The sequence below is a fragment of the Artibeus jamaicensis genome, unplaced genomic scaffold, assembly GCF_021234435.1.
Source record: "Artibeus jamaicensis isolate MK-2021 breed Jamaican fruit bat unplaced genomic scaffold, CSHL_Jam_final contig_465, whole genome shotgun sequence".
Taxonomy (NCBI): Eukaryota; Metazoa; Chordata; class Mammalia; order Chiroptera; family Phyllostomidae; genus Artibeus; species Artibeus jamaicensis.
In genome coordinates this window covers 391634-410818 of record NW_026521843.1, presented here as the reverse complement: position 1 = coordinate 410818, position 19185 = coordinate 391634, and the positions used below count along the sequence as shown (strand labels likewise).

The 19185-nt window shown below is 64.0% G+C and overlaps 1 protein-coding gene across 2 annotated transcripts in view; it reads left to right on the top strand.

Annotated features, from left to right (window-relative positions):
- Positions 1–19185, top strand: part of PXDN (peroxidasin) — a 51900-nt gene that overhangs the window by 4436 nt on the left and 28279 nt on the right. Inside the window, exons 2-4 of one of the 2 annotated variants that reach the window (XM_037151732.2) lie at positions 13353–13424; positions 13745–13816; positions 16254–16325. In XM_037151732.2, coding sequence (XP_037007627.2) covers positions 13353–13424; positions 13745–13816; positions 16254–16325 — 216 coding nt within the window. The remainder of the gene's footprint in view (positions 1–13352; positions 13425–13744; positions 13817–16253; positions 16326–19185) is intronic. The other variant, XM_037151733.2, reaches the window with a different exon arrangement.

Genomic DNA, 19185 nt, shown 5'->3' with positions numbered 1-19185 from the left:
AGAGCCCGGACGGCTCCCGGGCCCGCTGCTGACCTCCTGGGTCTGAAACTGGGTGAGGGGTGGCGTCACCCGCGCCCGGGGCTGCGTCCCAGCAGCTGAGCGGGGGCTGTCCTGTTTCCACTGCCTGGGCGCCCCCAACAACAGGATGAGCCAGGCCAGGTGCCAGTGGGAATGTGGGGGGCCGCGGGGCTTCCCCTCCCCCCGCCACACAGTCCACAGCCAGGAACTGGCTCCCCCCCCCCCCCAGGCTGCGTGGCCTTGGAGGGGCCAGGGCACTTCTCTGGCCCCCGGAGCCACGGTCCAGCTTTGCCAAGCACGCCGATCGTGGCACCTGGGGGCACCCGGGAAGATGAGGTGCTCTTGAGAATGCCTTTTTTGGTAAATCCAGTTTAAAAGCCGTTGAACCTGACTGAGCCGAATCCTGTGCGGTGACTCAGGACGCCCTGAGTCCTCTGTGAGCCGGGTGCCCTGCGGGGTCCTGACACATTGGCAGGTCACCAGCTCAGCGTGATTCCCCGCATCCCCGCCTGGCACCCGATGCCCCCGTGGCATTTAAAGTCCTGTCGTCGAGCTGTCCCCAGTGCTGCTGTCACGGCCACCGAGCTCTCTCTGAGGTGAGAGTGTTGCGCGATCATGTCACCTGAAGCCGAAAGTCTTTCTTGAAGTTGAAGTTGAAAGATGGGAACCCTCTTCCTCCCGGTCGCTGGTTTCCGGTCAGACGCCATAGACGGCAGCGAACGCGAAGAGGGGCTCAACCCGACGGCCCCTCCAGAGCTGCCAGTCTCGGTGGCCAAGAGAGCAGTGGGCAGGCGGCGGTCTGTGGGGCCCTTTTCCGGCCCTGGCGTGGGGTCAGCTGGCGTGTAACTGGCCAATCGGTTTATTCTGGACACTTCCTCTCCCCGATTGCTCAGTGCTCTGAAAGGGAGAGAAGTGGGGGGCTCTGTCGCCCCAAGAACGCACCCAAAGGCCGAGGGTGAAGGACGGCCACACCGCCCTCCGTGTGTCCCCAGTGTGCTCCGGGTCCTCCCGAGGGAGTCACTCAGGACTTGGTGGCGGCTGGTTTGCGATCGGACTGTACCCCCGCCCCCGGCGTTGACAGGTGGAGGACGGACGGGCTCTCGGAGGGCTGGGTGGCCGCGTCGCCCGCCCGGGGGGCCGCAGGCGGGCGCTCCTTCTGCAGCAGGAGCCTGGCGGTGGCCCGGGTGGGTGTCGGCTTCGGTGCGTGTTCTCGGTGGTGCCCCTGTCCCAGCACGGAGCCCCCACCCTGCCGGTGGCCCTGGGACGTCAGTGCCTCTGCTCACCAGGGTGGATGCTGTTCTCCTTCTCTGGGGTGTCTTTGGTTTTGGCGAATCGGCCACCTGAGTGGAGGAGCGGGTTTTGGAAAAGTGAGTCCGGCTGGTTTTCCTTTCTCCCCAAGTGCTGACTGGGACTTCCCAGCGATGCCCCCTGGGCTTGGGGCTGCCTCTGTGGAGAGCAATTTTAAAAAGTGTTTTTAGTCGATTGATTGATCTTAGAGAGAGATCGATTTGTTGTCCCACCCATTCATTTGTTGTTGCTTCTCGCACGTGCCCTGACCCAGGATCAAACCCACAACCTTGGTGTGTTGGGACGATGCTCCAACCCACTGAGCTACCCGGCCGGGGCCCAGGGGAAGAAATTAAACTGCCATTTCGGCTTCTCCAGTGACTGAGTGAGGGCCGCCCTGCGGAGCCGCAGACCCTGAGCGAGCGCCGGTGGTCTGTCTCCGGGGGTCTGTCCGTCCGAGGCTGCTGGGATGCCTCCAAGGTCGCTGCTCCCGGTGCCAGAGGCCTGGCCGATGTCACTCGGTCCCTGACGTGAGAAGGACGTGTCTTCTCCCTTGTCCCTGCACCGGTGTCTGCCGACGGGCTGATCCGCTTTATTGATCTTCGAAAAACCCAGGTTTGGAGCAGCTGGTTCTTCCCTTTGTTGCTGTTCGTGTTGTTGCTTCTGCTCCGACCCCTGCCCTTTCCTCTCTTCTACTGTGGGTGCCTCCCGGTCAGGGCTCCGCTGGACGCACAGCCCCGGGAGCCACCAGTCCTAGCCGCCTCGGTGTCCCCACGCGCACAGTGACCCCTCAGGCAGTGCCTGGGGCAGCGGGGTGGTCACCCCACTGGCCCTCAGCCTTTCGGGGGCCGTGGGCGCTGCTGGCTGAGGGGCTTCATACCTGGCGCTGCTTCTTGGTCGTTTCCGACAAGAGAGAAACTTAGCCCATCGTGTTTGAAGGTGATAACCCCCACTCGCTTTTAGGGGGTAATTTTTAAAACCTCTGTTAATTCTACTGCAGTGAGGTTTGGTAAAAAGTAAGTAGGGATTAGAACAAAATGGGTTCCTGTGGCCAAGCTGGGATTGAAAGAAAATCGGTGGCCCTCACCCTGCTGCTCCCGGGGTGGGGGGGGGAGGTCAGCAGTGGCGGCCAGAGAGAGGGCTGCACGGTTGGGGGCCGCAGCTCCGCAGGGCCCAGCCAGGCCGTGTGGGGCACCTGCCACTGGGGCCTGGGGTCGGGGCCGGGCCTGGCGTGGCCGGAGCTGAAGAGTGGACGCAGCCCGTGGCCAGCAGAGCTGGGCAGCTGAGAGGGCCTTCGGCTCTGGGAGGAAGCATTGGCCGAGCCGGTGGCTGTGGCTCAGGGACCCTGTCGCCGTCACCCTCATCCACAGGGAGTGGGGGGTGCGGAGTGAGCTCCAGCAGCCTCAGCGCTCGATCCAAACCCCGCTCCTGGGGCCCGGGCGCCTGTCCTGCCTGCGGGCAGGGGGCCCTGCGACAGCCGACAGCCAGCCCGTGAACTTCCGGCCGCTCCTGCTGGGCCGCCGTGGTCCCAACCCTTGACCTGCCTTGGGTTCGCACCCAGGGCCCCGCCGCTGAGCCCGCTGAGCCCGCTGTCCCTGCGTCCCCGGACGGCTCAGTTTGACTCCTGCTGCGGCAGACGCCACCTGGGCAGATGCAGGTAGAAATGCGCCCTCTCCTAAGGAGAAGGGATCCGTTATTCGCAGAGTCAAGATGGTCAGTTTGCCTCTGTGCGGGCAGCCCAGCTGCCTGCGGTCCTGACCGCAGCCACAGCCCCGAATCCTGTGGGTCTGTCCCCGAGCCAAGTCTTGCTCTGGGGCAGGGCCCGATTTGGTCCGTGGGTCCTGAGCCGTTCCAGGAGTGACCGGTGAAGTGATGAGAGGCCTGCAGCGGGGACCTGGAGGGACCTCTGTCCTCTGTGTGGGTTGCCGCCGCCAGGACCTGGGGCCAGGGGGTCTCTGAGGGCCCTGCCGGCAGCTTCAGGATGGGCTCCCGAGAGCCTGCGTGTGCCCCCCATGGACCGCGCTGGGGTCACCAGAGCGGCGTCACCCCAGGAGCTGCAGTCGAGGACAGCGACACACCTGCCCTTGCGCCCACTGCACCCCACCTCCTGTCCTGATTTTACGACTCACGGTGGGACAGTGGGACAACCGTCCCAGGGTGGACATTCTCGTCCTCGGGAAACCGTCAGGGCGTGCACCGCGCGCAGTTCCGGGCCTGGCCCCCGAGTCGACGCCCTGCTGACCGGCGCCTGCCTGCCTGCCCTCCCCGGTGCGCGTCTGTGCGCCTCACGTTCCCCGGTTGTCCCTCGGCTCCCTGTCCGTCTGTCGCTCACTGGTCTTCCATCGTCATCCGTTCCTCTTCTGCCTCGGACACCACGGTCCCGTGGCGAAGCAGGGCTGTGCGTGGTGGCCCTGGGCCTGGGCGGCCTTGAGGGTCCCACCCCAACAAGGTCGTTGCTGCGGGGCGTCCGCTGGTCTGGCACCGAGGGTCCGTGTGACCGCGTCCTCCCCGGGCCGGGTCTCAGTCCCCTCTTCCCTGCTGCTGGGGCGGGGCCTCCAGACGCTGCTGTGTGCGGGGTGGGGCCCCTGCCTTTCCAGACCTGTACGCCCACGACGTCCTGGTGTGTGACGGGGACTGTCCTGGACTGTGCTGGCCTCGCAGGGACGGTGCCCGAGCCTGGGACTGGGCGGTCAGCCTGCGCGGGCTCTCCCGACGGGCGCGGTGCGTTCCAAGGACTGGTGGAGGGTGGATGTGTGAGCTGCTCCCGGAGGCTGGTGCTGTCGCTGCTGTGAAGAGGGACACTGTCGTTCTCACTATTGAATCCAATGGATGGACGGACGGAAGGACGGACGGGAACGAGGGCTGTGAGGAGGAGCCCGGGAGGGGCAGGCTCCTTGCTCTGCCAGGGGCGGCGGACGGGGGGCCCCGGGGGCTGTGTCTCTGGGCGCCGCCGTCCCCTGCTCTGTGCCCAGCTGCGGGCCAGCGGACGCCCTTGGGGTCAACAGGAAACAGGCGCCTCGGACCGAACCCAGGTGTTCAGGAGGCACCTGCACGTCCCCTTCCTGCCCCACCTGGGCTGAGACGCCGTCCGGCCCGGCCCTGGGGCCCCTGAGAACAGCGCACCGGAAACCAGAGCCGCTGTAACCAGTGAGCACCGGGACGGTCGGCGGGGGTGGGGAGGTGTCTCACCCACGGTCACGCACTGAGGTGCGAGTTTTCTCTTTCCAAGCAGAAAGCATTGCGTGCAGCTCCGTGCTCGGGGTGGGTGGGAGGCGGCAGTGGGGGGGCGGGGGGAGGAGTTTCCACAGCGGAGCCTGCCTGGGCCGCAGCGCTTCTCGGTGAATTTGGGCTGTTCTGCCTCCGCGGGGCTTCCTGCAGTGAAACAGTATTTCCAAACCTCTGTGACCAGCTGAGCAGTCCTTTAACTTTTAAAAACAGCAGTTAAAGCGGATACACTTGGTCACCGCTGTTACCGATTCGGACATGCGGGATGTTTGCGTCGGCAGCGGGAAGCCAGACACTCGTCTCCAGCACTTGTTTCCTTGTGCGTGTTTTTCGTTGTTTGATTTTCTTCAGTCAGTGCCTGCGTCACCCACTGTCCACCCACCCACCCGTCCGTCAGTCCGTCCTGTCTCCTACCCACTAACCCCTGTGTCTGCTCAGTCACCCGCCCGTCTACCCATCCGCCTCCATCACCACCTGCCCGCTTCTCACCCACCCACCCTCCGTCCTTCCGTCCCCTCATCCCCCCCCACCAGCCTTCTGCCCACCCGCCGTCCCCCCCCATCACAGGGCCGCTGTGACGTGTGTCATGCTGGTGCTGCTGCCCTGCAGGCTGAGCCGCCGGGTGCTCAGGGCCGGGGAGGCCGGGCTGGGCGTGTCGGTGGGACGTGGCCTTGGTGTGTCTGTGTCCGGACCCCCTCCCCGTCCCTCATCTTCCCGCCCTCTGTGCTGCCCAGGAGTCGGGGTGTCGCCGGCTGAGACCGGCGCGTCTTCTCTCCCACGCTCGGGACGCACCGGCTTCCTGGTAGCGAGGCCTTCTCCCCGTGCTCCGGCCACACGGCGCCCGTGTCCCTCGGCAGAAACCGAGGGCAGCGACGTCTCTCTGGCCACCGCACACAGTGAGCGGTGCCTCGGGGGCCTCGCCCTGCCCCTCAGAGACTGACCGAGGGCTGACCACGCAGTCAGCGCCCGGCCTGGAGCCGCGAGTGTGGCCGTGCCGTGCAGACAGGCCCCCACGGAAGACGTCCGCCCAGCACGTCCTAGTCAGGTCCTTCAGGTTTATCATCCGCCCTCATCCTGGGACCCTTTCCGATGGTGAGAATGTCTCACTCGGCACTTGAGCAATGTTTCTCTCCCACCACCACGGGGTCGCCTTCCCTCCCCTCCTGGAAATGGAAGGCCAGGGATGCCCTGCCTCTGGGCCAGACGGTGGACTATCTGGTGTCCATATTTGTTGCTTCTGTTTTATGACCCCTTTCCCTGGTGGAGGTAATCACACTCGTAGCCTCCTTGGAGGCCTTTAGAACAACAGTGAGCAAAACCAGACATGCCTGGCGGAGCTCGGAACCGGAGCCCGGGCGGCTCTGACTCCGCCTCCCACGGCCGAGCCCTGGACAGACTTGTGCCTGGTGAGCGAGCACGGTTTGCCGTTTGGTCCGCTGGACCCCGGGCTCTGCCCTCTGCGGCAGCTGCCTCGGTTAACCCGTTCCACTCGCGCCGCAGTGTCTGTCCTGCCGACCGGGCCGCGTCCCAGCGTGCCTGGTGCCTGTGACGGCGGATTCAACGTGTCCCCTTGGCTGGGCCGCAGCACCCGGGTATTTGGTCAAATGTGATTCTAGGGGTTTCTGTGACGGCATTTTCTGGGTGAGATTCACGTGAAAAGCCGTCACCTTTGAGTGAAGGGATGACCGCCAGCAGTGTGGGTGGGCCCCCCGCAGCCTGTGCACAGATAAGAGAAGGGCGGCTGGTGGAGCCAGAGAACTCTGCCTTCAGGCTGTGGTACCGGCGCGTCCGCAGGCCTGGACTTGCCGGCCTCCGCGGCCACGTGAGCCAGGTCCTCTCACACGGCTGGTCACTGTCTGGCCCCCCTTCCTCCCCCCACCAGGGACCGTGGCACCTGCGGCCCTGCGGGCCGTCTCGGGACCCGGGTGCCCCGCCCACAGCCAGCTGGATCTGAGCGGGAGCCTGGGCCTGACCGGGGACAGCGGCGTCCGCATGCTGGCCGTCACCCACGTCCAGGCTTAACCCTGACGGGTCTCTGCCTGGGAACCGGAGCCAGGAGAGGACCCGGGGCGGAGCGCTGGCCTGGGGACCAGAGTCGGCAGACTCGGGCTGGGGGTGCCTCCAGAGGCGCGTCCCCTCTGAGCACCGCCTCCCCCGACCCTGACGCAGGTTTCACCAGCCTGGAGAGGTGACAGTCTGTGTGACCTGTGTGGTGTGTGGGGAGGGAGCCCGGACCGGAACCGGATCTGCTGGCTGGATCCCTCCTCCTGTGGGGACTCTCGTGGTGCGGGCGCGGGTCCGAGTAAGCTCAGGACCCCCGTGGTGCACCCCGATTAGAGCTGGAGCCCCTCCTGCCCCAGGGCGGCCCCTTCCTGAGCCCTTGCCATACTCCTCGTGGGCGGTCCCCCAGCTTTGAGGCTCCAGGGGGTGGAGATGAGGAGCCGAGTTCTGGGCTTGCCCTGGGGGCAGGTGAGCTGCCGGTCGAGGTGTTGGCGTGGCTCAGAGCCCACAGGCCCGGCCTTGGCAGCTTACCCAGTGTTCGAGGGTGGAGGTGAGGTCATTTAATTGGAACTTTGAAGGATGAGCGGGTTTTGATTTGTCAAGTGTGGGGGAGCCGCCTGCCAGCTGTGGGAGGGACGCCTGGAGCCAGAGATGCGGGAAGGGGAGGCGTGTGTTTGCCGTGCTGGCTGCGGGGTATCGGGGGGTGGGCAGTGGGAGGGTCTGGCGTTAGACTGGGGGGTCGAGGTCTCGGAAGCCTCGCGTGCCGGGAGTGGAGGACACGGGTCTGGGCCTTGTCTGCCCGCAGCGCAGCAGGCAGCTGGGTGTGAGCAGCAGAAGGAGGGAGGGGCGGTGCGCATCCCCACGATGCGTGTGAACCTGAGCACAGGTGTGCAGGGAAGCAGCTGAAAGAGGGAGGGGCGCTGGGCCCGGGGGACATCGGAGGGTCTCCCTGCACCTGGCATACATCCGTGACGGACACTCAGGCAGAGCTTTTGCCTCGGGCACCAAAACCGCCTGTGAAGCTGGAAATCTGGCTTTTCTCAGAGTCAGCGAGAGATGGACATTGTTGCTTTCAACCAAATACTTGGGTTCCGCTGTGTGGCTTTATGTTTTAGTTCATCCGTATTTAATGAAATTCCCAAGATAACAATGGTATTGCATCTGAAAACTTAACGTGTTACTGTCATCCGGTGCCCCACCAAGGCCCCACCTTCCCAGTCCTCTCGTGTGCGAGTGTGCGCCCACGTGCACGCATGTGGTTGGTTGGTTCGAGTCAGGGCTCTCGGGCTCTCGGACCCCCACCTTCTGTTTTATCTGTTAGGAACGGCAGCAGCCCCCAGGCCTGCAGGGCCTCCATCTCGCTGGTTCCTGTGGGCGCGTCCCCTGCGTGTGCCGAGACGCTCGCCGCCTGTGTTCTGGCCGGGAAATCCAGGGAGAGTGGGCCTCCTGGGCGGTGCTGGCCCCTCGCCAGGCATCGAGGGGTCGGCCTCAGGCCTTTGCAGCTGTTCCGAGGGATGGGTCTCTAATGTGCCCGGCAGCCCCAGGGCACGTGCCTGAGGTCTCTGCCCGCACTGCTAGTCAGCCTGCTTGTCCACCCCCGCTCTGGCCTCTGGTGCATGAGGCCTCCTGCTGTCTCAGGACTGTCCGAGCCCCAGGGGCGGGGCGGGGGCCTCTGTGTGGCTCCCATTGTCCGAGGTAGTGTGGTCACCCGGCAGGAAAGCTGCCGGGGCCGGGGGCCAGCGGGGCTGTGAGAACAAAGGGGCCTTGGATGCAGGCAGACGGCTGTGGAATCCACCGCAGACTCTCCACTGGGCAGCTGGTGAGGGCCTGTCCTGTGGGGGACGGCAACCCCGCAGGCTCCCGCCCCGACCGCCGCCCCCTTAGTGCTGATGCGGGAGCAAACCTCCCACCACCGTGTCGTCCGGGGAAGGCACTCGGAGTGTTTTCAGTGTTCTACGGGAAAGGGCGTGTTAAAGTCACACTAGTCTCTCTGTCACTGCGTGCCTGCCAGCCACAGTAGGGCGGGGGGGGGGGGGGTGCTGGAGCTCCTGTGTCCTCCGGCCACTCTGGCCCAGGGGCTCTCAGGAACGTGGCCAAGAGGCAGGGTCGTGGGGACTTGGTGGCCCATGCGGATTCCAGAGGCTGGAATCTGCTCTCACCTGCTCAAGTGTGAGGCCAGTGTGAGGTGTTCTAGTGTGTTTTTCTGTATCTTTTAGTCCCACTTAGCGGGAAGAACGGGTTCCTGTGCGTCACGCCCAGAGGCCAGAGCAGGCCCTCGCACCCCCGTCCCCCGATCGGCCCTGCGCGGCGGGCCCCCCGGGACAGTGGGCGGTGTGCCAGCTTTCTCGTCCGCCAGGAAAGCAGGGAACGTGCCGGTTGGGTTTGAACAGCCGTGGGAGAGGTTCTGGACTTGCCAGGGGAGCCGTGTGCACGGGCTGGGGGCCGACACTGGTCTTCGGAAGGCGGAGGGCGGCCCCCAGTGAGGGCCGCGTGGCCTGGGAAACGGGCCTCCGAGACTCAGGGCCTGGACACAGGCTGACCCCCCCAGGGCGTGGGGGCCCGCTGGGCGCCCCCGGCTCCCGCAGGCCTCCCTCTCCACAGCCTCCTGCAGACACGGCGCCGGGCCGGGTGCGGCAGCCCCGGCAGCATCCAGCCCGTGAGCTCCGAGTTAGACATTCGCATTCCAGGTGGCGGCGGACTCGGGCAGTGTCTCCCGATGGCAGGAGTGTTTGAGCTGCACGGGTCAGCGTCACGCGCTGAGTTTCATGAGAGCCCAACACGCCACCGACCCCGTGCTGACCCCACGCTGGCCCCGTGCTGACTGTGGAGGTTCAGCTAGTGACAGGGGCAGTGGTTGCCATGGAGACCGGGTGGCTGCAGGGCCAGGAGCCTCCTGCTGCCGTCGGGGACAGGCCGACCCACCCGCCACAGGGGGGCCTGTGCTCGGGCTCCGGGTGGTGCTGGGAGGGGCAGTGAGGGTCCCTGGTCTGCGGCGCCTGAGTTCGGGACGGGGCTCCACGGAGCACGGGCTTGGCTGTAGGTCAGGGCCTGTGGTGCCTGCTGACGGGTTCACAGGACACACGTGCCCCAGAGTGGCCTCCTCTCTGCCCTGGGCTCGCAGGGGCCCCGGGTTCCGTCCTGACCCCGCCCTGGCACATCCAGGCCCCTGTCCGGTCGCCACTTCCTCCACAGGCTCGTCAGAGAGGCCGCCTGCTCGCTCCCGTCTCTGCACGCTGCCTGAGCCCGGTGGGAAGCACGGGCCCCGTGTCCCTGGTCCCCCTGGGTGTCACCCGAGGGGGTCTGCCCCCGTGTGACCACTCTGTCACTGGTCAAATGCTGCGGCCCTCGGGAGCGTTTCCAGCGCATTGGTTTGGGCGGCAGTTGGGGGAGGAAGCAGACCCGTGACGGGTCCCTAACGGACCGAAGGTCGGAGGAGCCTGGACCCAGGCCATGTGCCCCTGGTGGCCTTGGGCCACCTCGTGCCACTGTGCGGAGGGGCAGGACCCTGAGGGCCCCACACTGGAAAGCAAAAGTGATCACAGCTTGCGGCGGAGAGCGGTGTCCTGGGGCAAAAGGGACCGTCCAGAAGGGCAGTCTCCTGTGTCCCCAAGCCCTCTGGGGCCCCGGGGATGTGAGGGACCCAGTGGCTGTCGGCAGTGACCTGACGGTGACCTGGAGGTGCTGTCCCTGCCCCTGTCCAGAAACACCCCCTCCCTGCACTGGGCCTCAGCCCGGCCCCCGACCCAGCCCCGCCCGCCCCTCGCCGAGAGACGCTGCTTTTCCTTTGCTGACCTGCATTTCTGTGTTTGTTACGGTAACGTGGGTACGAAGGCATGTGCTACTGTCACACGTGTGGGTGGCACACGCCTGAGGATTAGCAAAGCCTGAACACAGACCGGGTCCCGGGTCCTGGAAGACCTGGAGGAGGAGCGTGAGCTGGGTCCGCAGGAGGGTCTGTCGCCGCCTGTGCTGAGCTCTGAGCTGCAGTCCTGTCGGCGGGGGACGGGGGGCGGGGTGTCGGGAGCAGCCCACAGGGTCCCGGAGCCACCGTCCATGTGCCTGGGGGTCACTGTCCTGGTGAGAAGCCCCCTGTCTCCAGTCGGGAACAGCCTCGCCCTCCAGTCGCTCGGCTGGGGATGTGTCTGGAGCTAAGGGGCCCGGGTTCGGTCACGTCTTCCCTGCCCTGACCGCTCGCCACGGCCCTGCTCCGGAACCCCTCCTCGGTCTTGTCTGCATCTTCCTCTTCCCCGCCAAGCCCCTTGAACTTTGTCACCTGTTGTCTTCCGTGTGCTTTTCGTGACGCCTCTCGTGGTTTGTGGAAGGACGGAGCCGGAGAGGATCCGGAAATAAGAACAAATGTGCTGTTGTGCATAGAAGTTCCGTGACTTCGGCCACGGCCCTTTGTTTCAAACCCACTCAGTACCATTGAGTCCAGTTAACTTATGTTTAAGAAATCAGCCGTGTAAGTGCCGGGTTTGGGGGAGACGTTAATTAAAAGCAGTTCCTTTGGTCAGTGTCACATGGGAGGTGAAACGGTGCTCAGAGCGTCCCTGGTCCAGCAGCTGTGGGTGATCGCGGTCGTCCCTCTGCAGCCCCTGGTTTCTTTTGTTTGTTTGGGCTTTTGGGGATTTTTTTTTGCTTAAAACTGCAGAAATTTACTTCATTCTGGAGGCCAGCAGTCCAACATCCAGGTGTCAGGCTAGGCCACAGGCTGCAGGGGGCCCATGCAAAGGACCGGGACCCAGCCTGTCCTCTGCAGTACCGCCCAGGCTCCACCTCTGCGGTGACACCCCCACGGTGACACCCCCACGGTGACACACTTCTCCACAATTGTTTTAGGCTCTTCTGAGTTTTTACCTTTCACGGGCCCTTTGGTTACTGATTTGAGACATCGCCTCTTCTCTGACGTGTGGGCTTCGTGCTGTGAGCTGCCCCGGCCTGGGCGCCCCGGTTTCCGGGAGGTTCACTCACCCAGCTGCCTGGTGCAGCGAGTTCTGGGATTTCCAGTTTGGTCTCCCGGTGACCGGAGAGCACGCCATGTGACTGGGGTTCCTCTAAACATGTTGGGTTTGTCTTGTGGCCACAGGAAGCAGGGCACTCGATCAGACACGTCCGGTCCACTTCCGCGAGGAGCTGGAGCGTAGCCAGCCTGCCGACGCCGTCTCCGGCGCTGGCCCCGGCTCCCCGGTCCGGCCCTGTGCTCCCCAGGGCGGCTGCACCCTCGGGGGGCACCTGGGCACGAGCTGAAGGCTCGGCTTTTCTTTCCTCCTGAGTAACCGACCCAGTGTCAGTCACTCTGGGCGCCTGCCCGCCCGCACCTCTCCACATAGAACCACCGTCGGGGTCTCCGCGCGACGTAAATCAAATCCCCGCTGGTGTAGAAGCGTCCGTGTGAATTGTGGGGCCGGTGTGCTGCTGGGTTTATCGCAGACACGCCGGGCAAGGGCGCAACCCTCGAGTCAGACAGGGAGGATGCTGGCGGGCGGGTGGATGCGCCCTGAGAGTCGGGGCGCGTTTTCCTGTGGCCTGATGGGTCAGACACAGCAGCGGGGGGGCGGGTGACTCAGACACACACTTCAGAGAAGCCTCCAGTGGCATCATAAACCGGAACCGAGTCTGTAAGTCATGCACGATTACTAAATCGGCTCAGAATAACCAGGCCCCTGAAAACATGACGGACACGAAAACAACCCATAGACATCACAAGAGCAACACCCCAGCACCACCGCTGACGGCGGCTGCACAAATGCACTCGGCCCGTCCGGGCTCCGGAAGCCGGAAGTCCGAGGCCCGGGCATCTGCAGGGCGGGCCCTTCCAAGGCTGGGAGGAAGAGTCTGGTCCGTCTCCCGCAGCCCCCCTGGCCTGCTCTTGGCCTCCTTGGCTCGTGGGAGACACAGCCTGTCTCCTGCGGCCGTCTCCCTGCGAGTGTCCAAATGCCCCCTCTTCTCAGCACTAGGTCTCTGCTGGACCCGGGCCCACCCGCTGACCTCATTCCCACTTGACCGGCTCTGTGAGGGCTGTGTTTCCAAATAAGGTCACGTTCAGAAGCACTGGGGTTGGGGCCTCAGTCAGAATTTGGGGACACAGTGGAACCTGTAACCACCCCTGTTGGAAGGAGTGGGAAGCAGGAGTAAGGAATTTTAATTTCTCTAAGACTCAGAAAGAAAGTGGTCTTTCTGTTACATTTTTTCATTTTAACTCAAGCTGGAGGAGGAGGCAGGCCTTGTTCCGAGTGTGCAGGCCCAGGGTCGGAGCCCGGCTCCCTCGGCCTGGGGGCGGGGCCAGCGGGCAGCTCAGCCTCCGCCCGCGCATCCCGAGCTCTGCGCCGGCCTGTGCAGTTCAGGTTCCTCTTCTGTCTCCAAACGATCGCCATCTGCTCTGCCAGCGCCCCTCTAACCCGCCCCCGCAAACGCCCAGTTGGGAAGAGGCAGCCTCACTGCCCCCCCCCAGCGTGGCACATCCACACTGAGAAACACGGGCGTGTGGCTGACGCTGCCCCTGAGCACGTGCGGTGCAGCCCGTGTTTGTCACCGCATGGCTTGGACTTGAGGTTTTCCAGGGGACCGTGGGGGGGGGGTGGGCAGTTAGTGTGGTCGTCATCCCCCAGAACAGCTGCTTCCCCAGGTCCGCGTGGCGGGGTGGCATCGCTCTGTGGTTCCGGTGAAGACCCCCGTCTTAGGTGGCCTTGGCCGGAGGCGGTTCTCCCCAGACCACCTTCGTGGTCCTGGTCCTCGGACGGACGCGCCCTTTGAGACCGATCCACCGCGGACAAGCAGGTGGGCGAGGACGTCCTCTTACTTCATTTCTCGTTTCCCCGCAGGGACCTTCGCTTTAACAGGATCCGGGAGATCCAGCCTGGAGCGTTCCGGAAGCTGAGAAACCTGAATACACTGTGAGTCCGCACGTCCACTCGGGGACAGTGGGACGGAGACCTGCGTGTGGGGGAGCGAGGGGGCCAACACACGGCTGTGCTGGAGGCCGGTGGTCTGGGGCGGCAGGTGGGACTCGGATCCTCGTTTTCCGAGAGAACGTGGAGTCACGAAGGTTAGGCACCGAAAGTGCCGTTTTTTGTGCTAACTCAGCGTGTATCCAATGCTGATGTTACAGCCTGTCACTGGGTCACTTGATGACGTTCCCCAAGGCCTTAGGGAGGTCCTCTCGTAGCAGTTCCGTGAGTGGCTGTGCTTTTAATTCTGGAACCTTCTTTCACAGGCTGCTCAACAACAATCAGATCAGGAGTATCCCCAGCGGAGCGTTTGAGGACTTGGAGAACTTGAAATATCTGTAAGTTTATCCTCGGCTCTTTGCCCCAAAGCTCGTGGTGTCGGTGCCTGGACTGCGTGACGACTGAGGTCGCTTTTGTCCTGTTAGGAACGATCGTAGAAATGAAACGCGGGCGGGGGCTTTAGCACGAGCTGTCCCACCTTCACCTGCGAAGCCCAAAGCACAACAGGCTGCATAATGTTAAAAACCAATGAGGGAAGAAGCCCTTCCGGACGCAAGGATGCCCCTTGCTGGGCCGGGGGCTGCGGGGGCGGTCAGTCGCCGGGTGCGCCAGCGACGGGGTCTGTACCACACAGGCTCTGGGAAGGGCCTCGTGGCTCCAGTGGGCCCCGCCCACCCCTGTGACTTCGCCTCTTCCTGGTGTTCTGTGCTTAAAATTTCCTTTACGTTTGAAAGTAGATTGTGTGTGATTAATTATCAGCATTGGAAACATCTGCTTATAGAAGTGAGTTTTGCAGTTTGGGAGATGACCTCACAGAGAAGCTCTGTCTTCCTGCCTCGGGGACACTTACCTAAAACTGCACCTGAGAGAAGGGGTGGGGTGGCGCCCTGCAGGGTCCGTGCAGAGCGAGGCAGACAGGACCGAGTGTCCTGTGCTCTGGGCCAACAGTTCCTGCCCTTGGGACTTGGAATCGCTTTGACCAGAGACGTTTTGGTGAGGGATGCACATCAGTGTCCGTTTGTTTCGTTTTTAGAGATTTATGTCATGTGTGTGAACCTGAGCGTCTTTAAATAGATCTTTAAACACAGTCACGTCGCCAGTGCGACTGGAATCAGTGTGATCTCGATGTCAGCGGGTTGTGCCTGCAGGGCTGCCGCTAAGTCCATTCATTAAAACACGTCCTCCTCAATGAGGGCATTTAAAGTGTTAGGTGGAGACAATTTCCCTTTGGCACAGTGAGCTCATTTTTAATTCTGTGTCTTCCACCCGAGGCCGGCTCGAGGGGCAGGCCTCCTGTTTATTTTTTTTAGTTTCTGTTTATTTGCTTTGCTTCTGGGTTTCTTTTATTGTAACTTCTGAGCAAGAACAGAAGCAAGCTTGACTTCTTGGCCAGCGGATTCATGGTGTGTGTTTAGTGTTTTCATTTTATATTCATTTCAGTTTGAATTACTTCAGAGCAACGGACTCTTTACTCTGCAAATCCGTGTAGTGATAAGGAGTTTGGGGGGCTTCACCCGTCGCTGCAGAGGGCCTCCCCGAGCCCTCCGCTGACCCGCTCCCCGAGCCCCCTCTGCCCCTCTGTCTTCCACCCTCACGTCCTGGGGAGGCCCTGCAGCGGGTGCACCGGGCAAGGCGATGACGGGCAGGGCAGGGCTCGGGAAAGGATGGACGTGGACCAGCTGGGCAGGGCGGGCGGCGGGCGGACGGGGCCCGGACGCCCCGCAATCCAGCCGCTCCCAGGCCCCTCGACCCTGCCCAAGCCCCAGTCCGGGCTGCTTGACAGCCCAGGTTCGGTGCCCGAGACGCCTGCCGAGGTGCCGATGGCTTCGCCTGCTGCAGTCGGTGCCAGAGCACATTTGTAGCGGCTGAGCGTCCCGTCCCCTGGAAGCCGGTTACTTAACGTTTCCCAGTGGCTCTTGAGACAGTGGGGCACCGTCTGGGGTTTATTACTAGAAGGCGATCAATACTCGGTTCCTTGGAAAACGCATTACGTTCCAATGTCTTTACCGACGCGCGTGTCCACTGGTCAGTTCGGTCCGGCTGTTTCCAGCGCTTTTCCCAGGAGCCCTTCCTCGCTTTTGACGTTCGGGCCCTGCTGAGTGCGGCTCTGGAGCAGGGCCTCGCGCCCCCCCCCCCCCGCACCAAGCCGCGCTCTGACCTGTGTGGGGGCTCACTGAACGGCTGTGCTCCCCGCGTCACGAGGAGGACACTGAGCCAGGACAGCCCCTCTCGCACAGCAGACCACGCAGCCAGTATCAGACCTGGGTTGGGCCAGGCCTCTGGCGGGAATGGGACAGTCACCGGGCGGAGATGTCTGGCTGGTGTGCATTCAGGCCTGTGGCCCACCGGGAGGCCCACCCAGGAAGTTCACACAGGACGGGCGTGGGAGCACTGGGGTGGAGGGGACAGTGTCGGTCACAGTGCAGGGAGACACTTGTCCTTGGGGAAGCACAGGCAGGCGCGGGGGACAGTGTCGTCCTTTAGCTGGAATAGGTGGGGGGAGCCCAGTCACTGAGGGACCCCAGGAGAAGGCCAGAATGAGGAGGGGCTGGTTCACTCCGCTTCCCACCCCCCGACCTTAGTAAGCACCGTGAAGCCCCCAGGGCAGAAGTCTGAGTCCGGCATTCACCGCCTTCCCAGGACCCCAGGGCTCCCCCCGTTCAGGTTACAGACGCCAGCCCTGCTCAGACAGAGGGACAGGCTGCCCCTCCCGTCTGCCCGTGCCCGGTAGCCGGCGCCGGGCCCTGCTCTAACGCTCCCTATTTCTTGTTTCAGCTATCTGTACAAGAATGAGATCCAGGCGATTGACAGGCAAGCCTTTCAGGGACTTTCCTCCCTAGAGCAACTGTAAGTGGCCCGCACGCGTCCTGTGCTTCTCAGGCCCCTCTCAGGGACGTGGACTGTTGTTGGCTGTTTGCATGACGCATGCTGTTCGAGGGGGGCGTCGGGGGTGCGTGCACACCGGGCGTGGCTCCGTGACTGTCTGTCCCTCCCCCTCCGTCCGTCGTAGATTTTCCCAGCCTCTCCTCCTGTGCCCCCGGCCCCGCGTTGGTGACACAGGACAGTAAGACGGACGGGCCCTGCCCCCCTGGTGCCGCAGTGTGAGGGAGGCACAGACTCTCGAACCAACTGGAGTGCGTGCGGGTCCCTCGGGGATGAGACCGGGGGCCGAGCGGGCGGTGGTCCGAGTCCCGCTTCCTGTCTGGGAGTCTGCCCTCCGCCAGCGCACTTCTTCACGCATGATGTCACCGTGTTGGAGGAGGCAGACGTTCCATTCCGGGCGTGTGGGGCGTGTTTGTTTGGCTGCGTGGGAATTCCTGCTCCGCAGTCGGCGTGGTTATTTTTAAGCAGGGTTCCTGGTTGAAAGGAGTTTTTTCTGGTTGGTTTGCTTGGCCGGTCAGCTTTCGGTCACTGAGCCAGCGCCGTTCCGAGAGCGTTGAGCTGTCGGAGTTTTACTGGCAGGGACAGGAGGCAGCTGGGCCACAGCCACGCCCCGCCCTGCGGCCTCAGCGGTGCTGGCCTGTGTCCAACAGGGCCCAGGGGTGGCTCAGGGCAGAGCTGGGTCGGGCTGCCCCAGATCACTGGGCGCCCGTGTTTCCCGAGAGGCACGTGTCCACTCGAGCGGGAGCCGCTCTGCCGAGCTGGCCTGCACGGCCTGGGCTCCGCGGGAGCGCGGTCTGCAGGAGGTTGCACGGCTCACAGAGGAGGGAGCGGAGTTCCGATCACTATGGCAGCGTGGAAATGTCTGGAAAACATCCAGGTGGAGGGAGAGTTCACAAAGGGGCGTCCAGCGGGCTCTCAGTGGGGCAGGACGGTCAAGGACGAGGGGTGCCCGTCCCCCGAGTGGGGGTGAGCGGCTGCGTCTAAGGGAGGAGGCCTGAGCAGGGTCTCCTGACAGACGGCCTGGAGGTGGGGGCATCTCTGAGCCGGGCTCCCTCGAAACCGGGGTTCGGGGCCCGGGGTCTGTGCTGCGGGGACTTCAGCCTGGTCGGGACCACGGAGTCTCAGGGGCGGAGACTCGGGACGGGAGCCCACCCTCAGGGAGGCCCCAACTGGGGACACGGGTGTCCCACCCGGAGTTCGGGTGGTGCGTCCCCCTGCGGTGCATGGGGGGCCGCGGTCGGGTGGGCACGTCTCCGCCAACCCAACCCCCATCGTGAGGGAGACTGGAAGGGCCGAGGCCCTGGACCAGGATTCAGGGGGTGCGGACACTGTGAGCCCCAGGCCTCCGGGAGCTGCCCAGCCCCTGCCGTGGTGGCTGCCCAGGAGGCTGGGGTCACGGGCAGTACATGTGCCTGGCATGGTTGGGAATCAGGGCTCACTCCCCGTCACTGGTCCCCGGTTCCCTCCACTGTGGGCCGGCATGGCTGGCCCCCCGCTGCCCACCGGGTCTACCTGGCTGTGACGGTTCTTGGCATGTCCCGAGCAGGACTCCGAGTCCCACTGATTCACCCTCTTCCTGCCCAGCCTTGGGTACGGGACTAGAGCACCCTTCCCTTCCGTCCCCTCAGCTGGCTTCCCCTGGGACTCCCGTCCTCCCTGCCCAGCTGACCCCAGATCCCTGAGCATCACCGCTGAGCGTGTCTGTCACATGTCTATCTGTGTGTCTGTCCGCGTGTCGGTGCCTGGTGCCTGCACCCCGGCGGCCCAGGCCCAGGGGCTGCTCGGCCGCTCTAGGACATTCTCGACTGACTCCAGCTCCCCGGACACTGCGAGGGGAGGGCCCGCTCCAAGCCCTGGAGGCCTGAGGTCTGCAGGTCCCGGGCTGTGGTCCATCCTCACACCTCTTCTCAGAGACTCGGGGTCCCTTGTCAGTGAGGCAGCCTGGTGAGCTGGCCGGGGGAGACCTGGGTGCCAGGACAGGGCACGGACAGCTGGTGTTTGGGGACCTCGGAGTCACAGAGGTCGGGAAAGTCTGCGTCTCTGATGACAGAGAGCGAGTTCTGAGAAGGCTTTGGGTGTGTGCTCCCAGCAAAGACCTGGGCCTGCAGGTGACCGTCACCGCCCTTTGTGCCCCTGCGTCTCTCCAAGAAGCCGACACGTGAACTCGTGCTCGGTGGGGGGGTGCAGGCCGAGACGCCTCCGCCGTGTGGGCGGGAGGGGCTCTTGGCAGGTGTGCCCCACAGGGGACTGAGGTGCTTTACTTCAAGGGAAAAAACCCACCCGTGTTCAAAGTAAGCAAAGCAGGACTCAGGAAAAGTAGGAGACGCCTGAAATGCAAAGGACGGCCCACGCGGGACACTCCCGTCTGCGGGGGGCGCGTGGAGGAAGCGCTCCTCTCCCCGAGGCCAGGCGCCCACCCTTCACGGCTCTGAAGCACCTCCTGCAGCCCAGGGCTCTCGCTTGCCCAGAGTCACACTAACAAGACCCCCCACGCCCTCCCCCGAGTCCCCGTGTGCGTTGTGAGGGGTGGACGCACCCATGGAGGTGCTCTGATTCGGGCAGAGCGACGTTCCTCCTGGAAGGACCCGGGTGTTTAGAAGTGGGTCTCTGAGCAGGCCCCTCCCCCACCCCGTGATGGGAGCCCTGCCGGGGTCTGGGCCGCAGTGTCCTGGTGTCCCGGTCGTTCGGAGCCTGGGCCCAGCTGCCACTTGTACCCAGACTGTCTCTCTCATCACTTTGTGGTTTTCCTCGCAGTGTGGAGACCCCAGAGGTACCTGTTGGTGTGTGAATTTGAAATGACTTTAGAAAAAAACTCTGAGCAGAA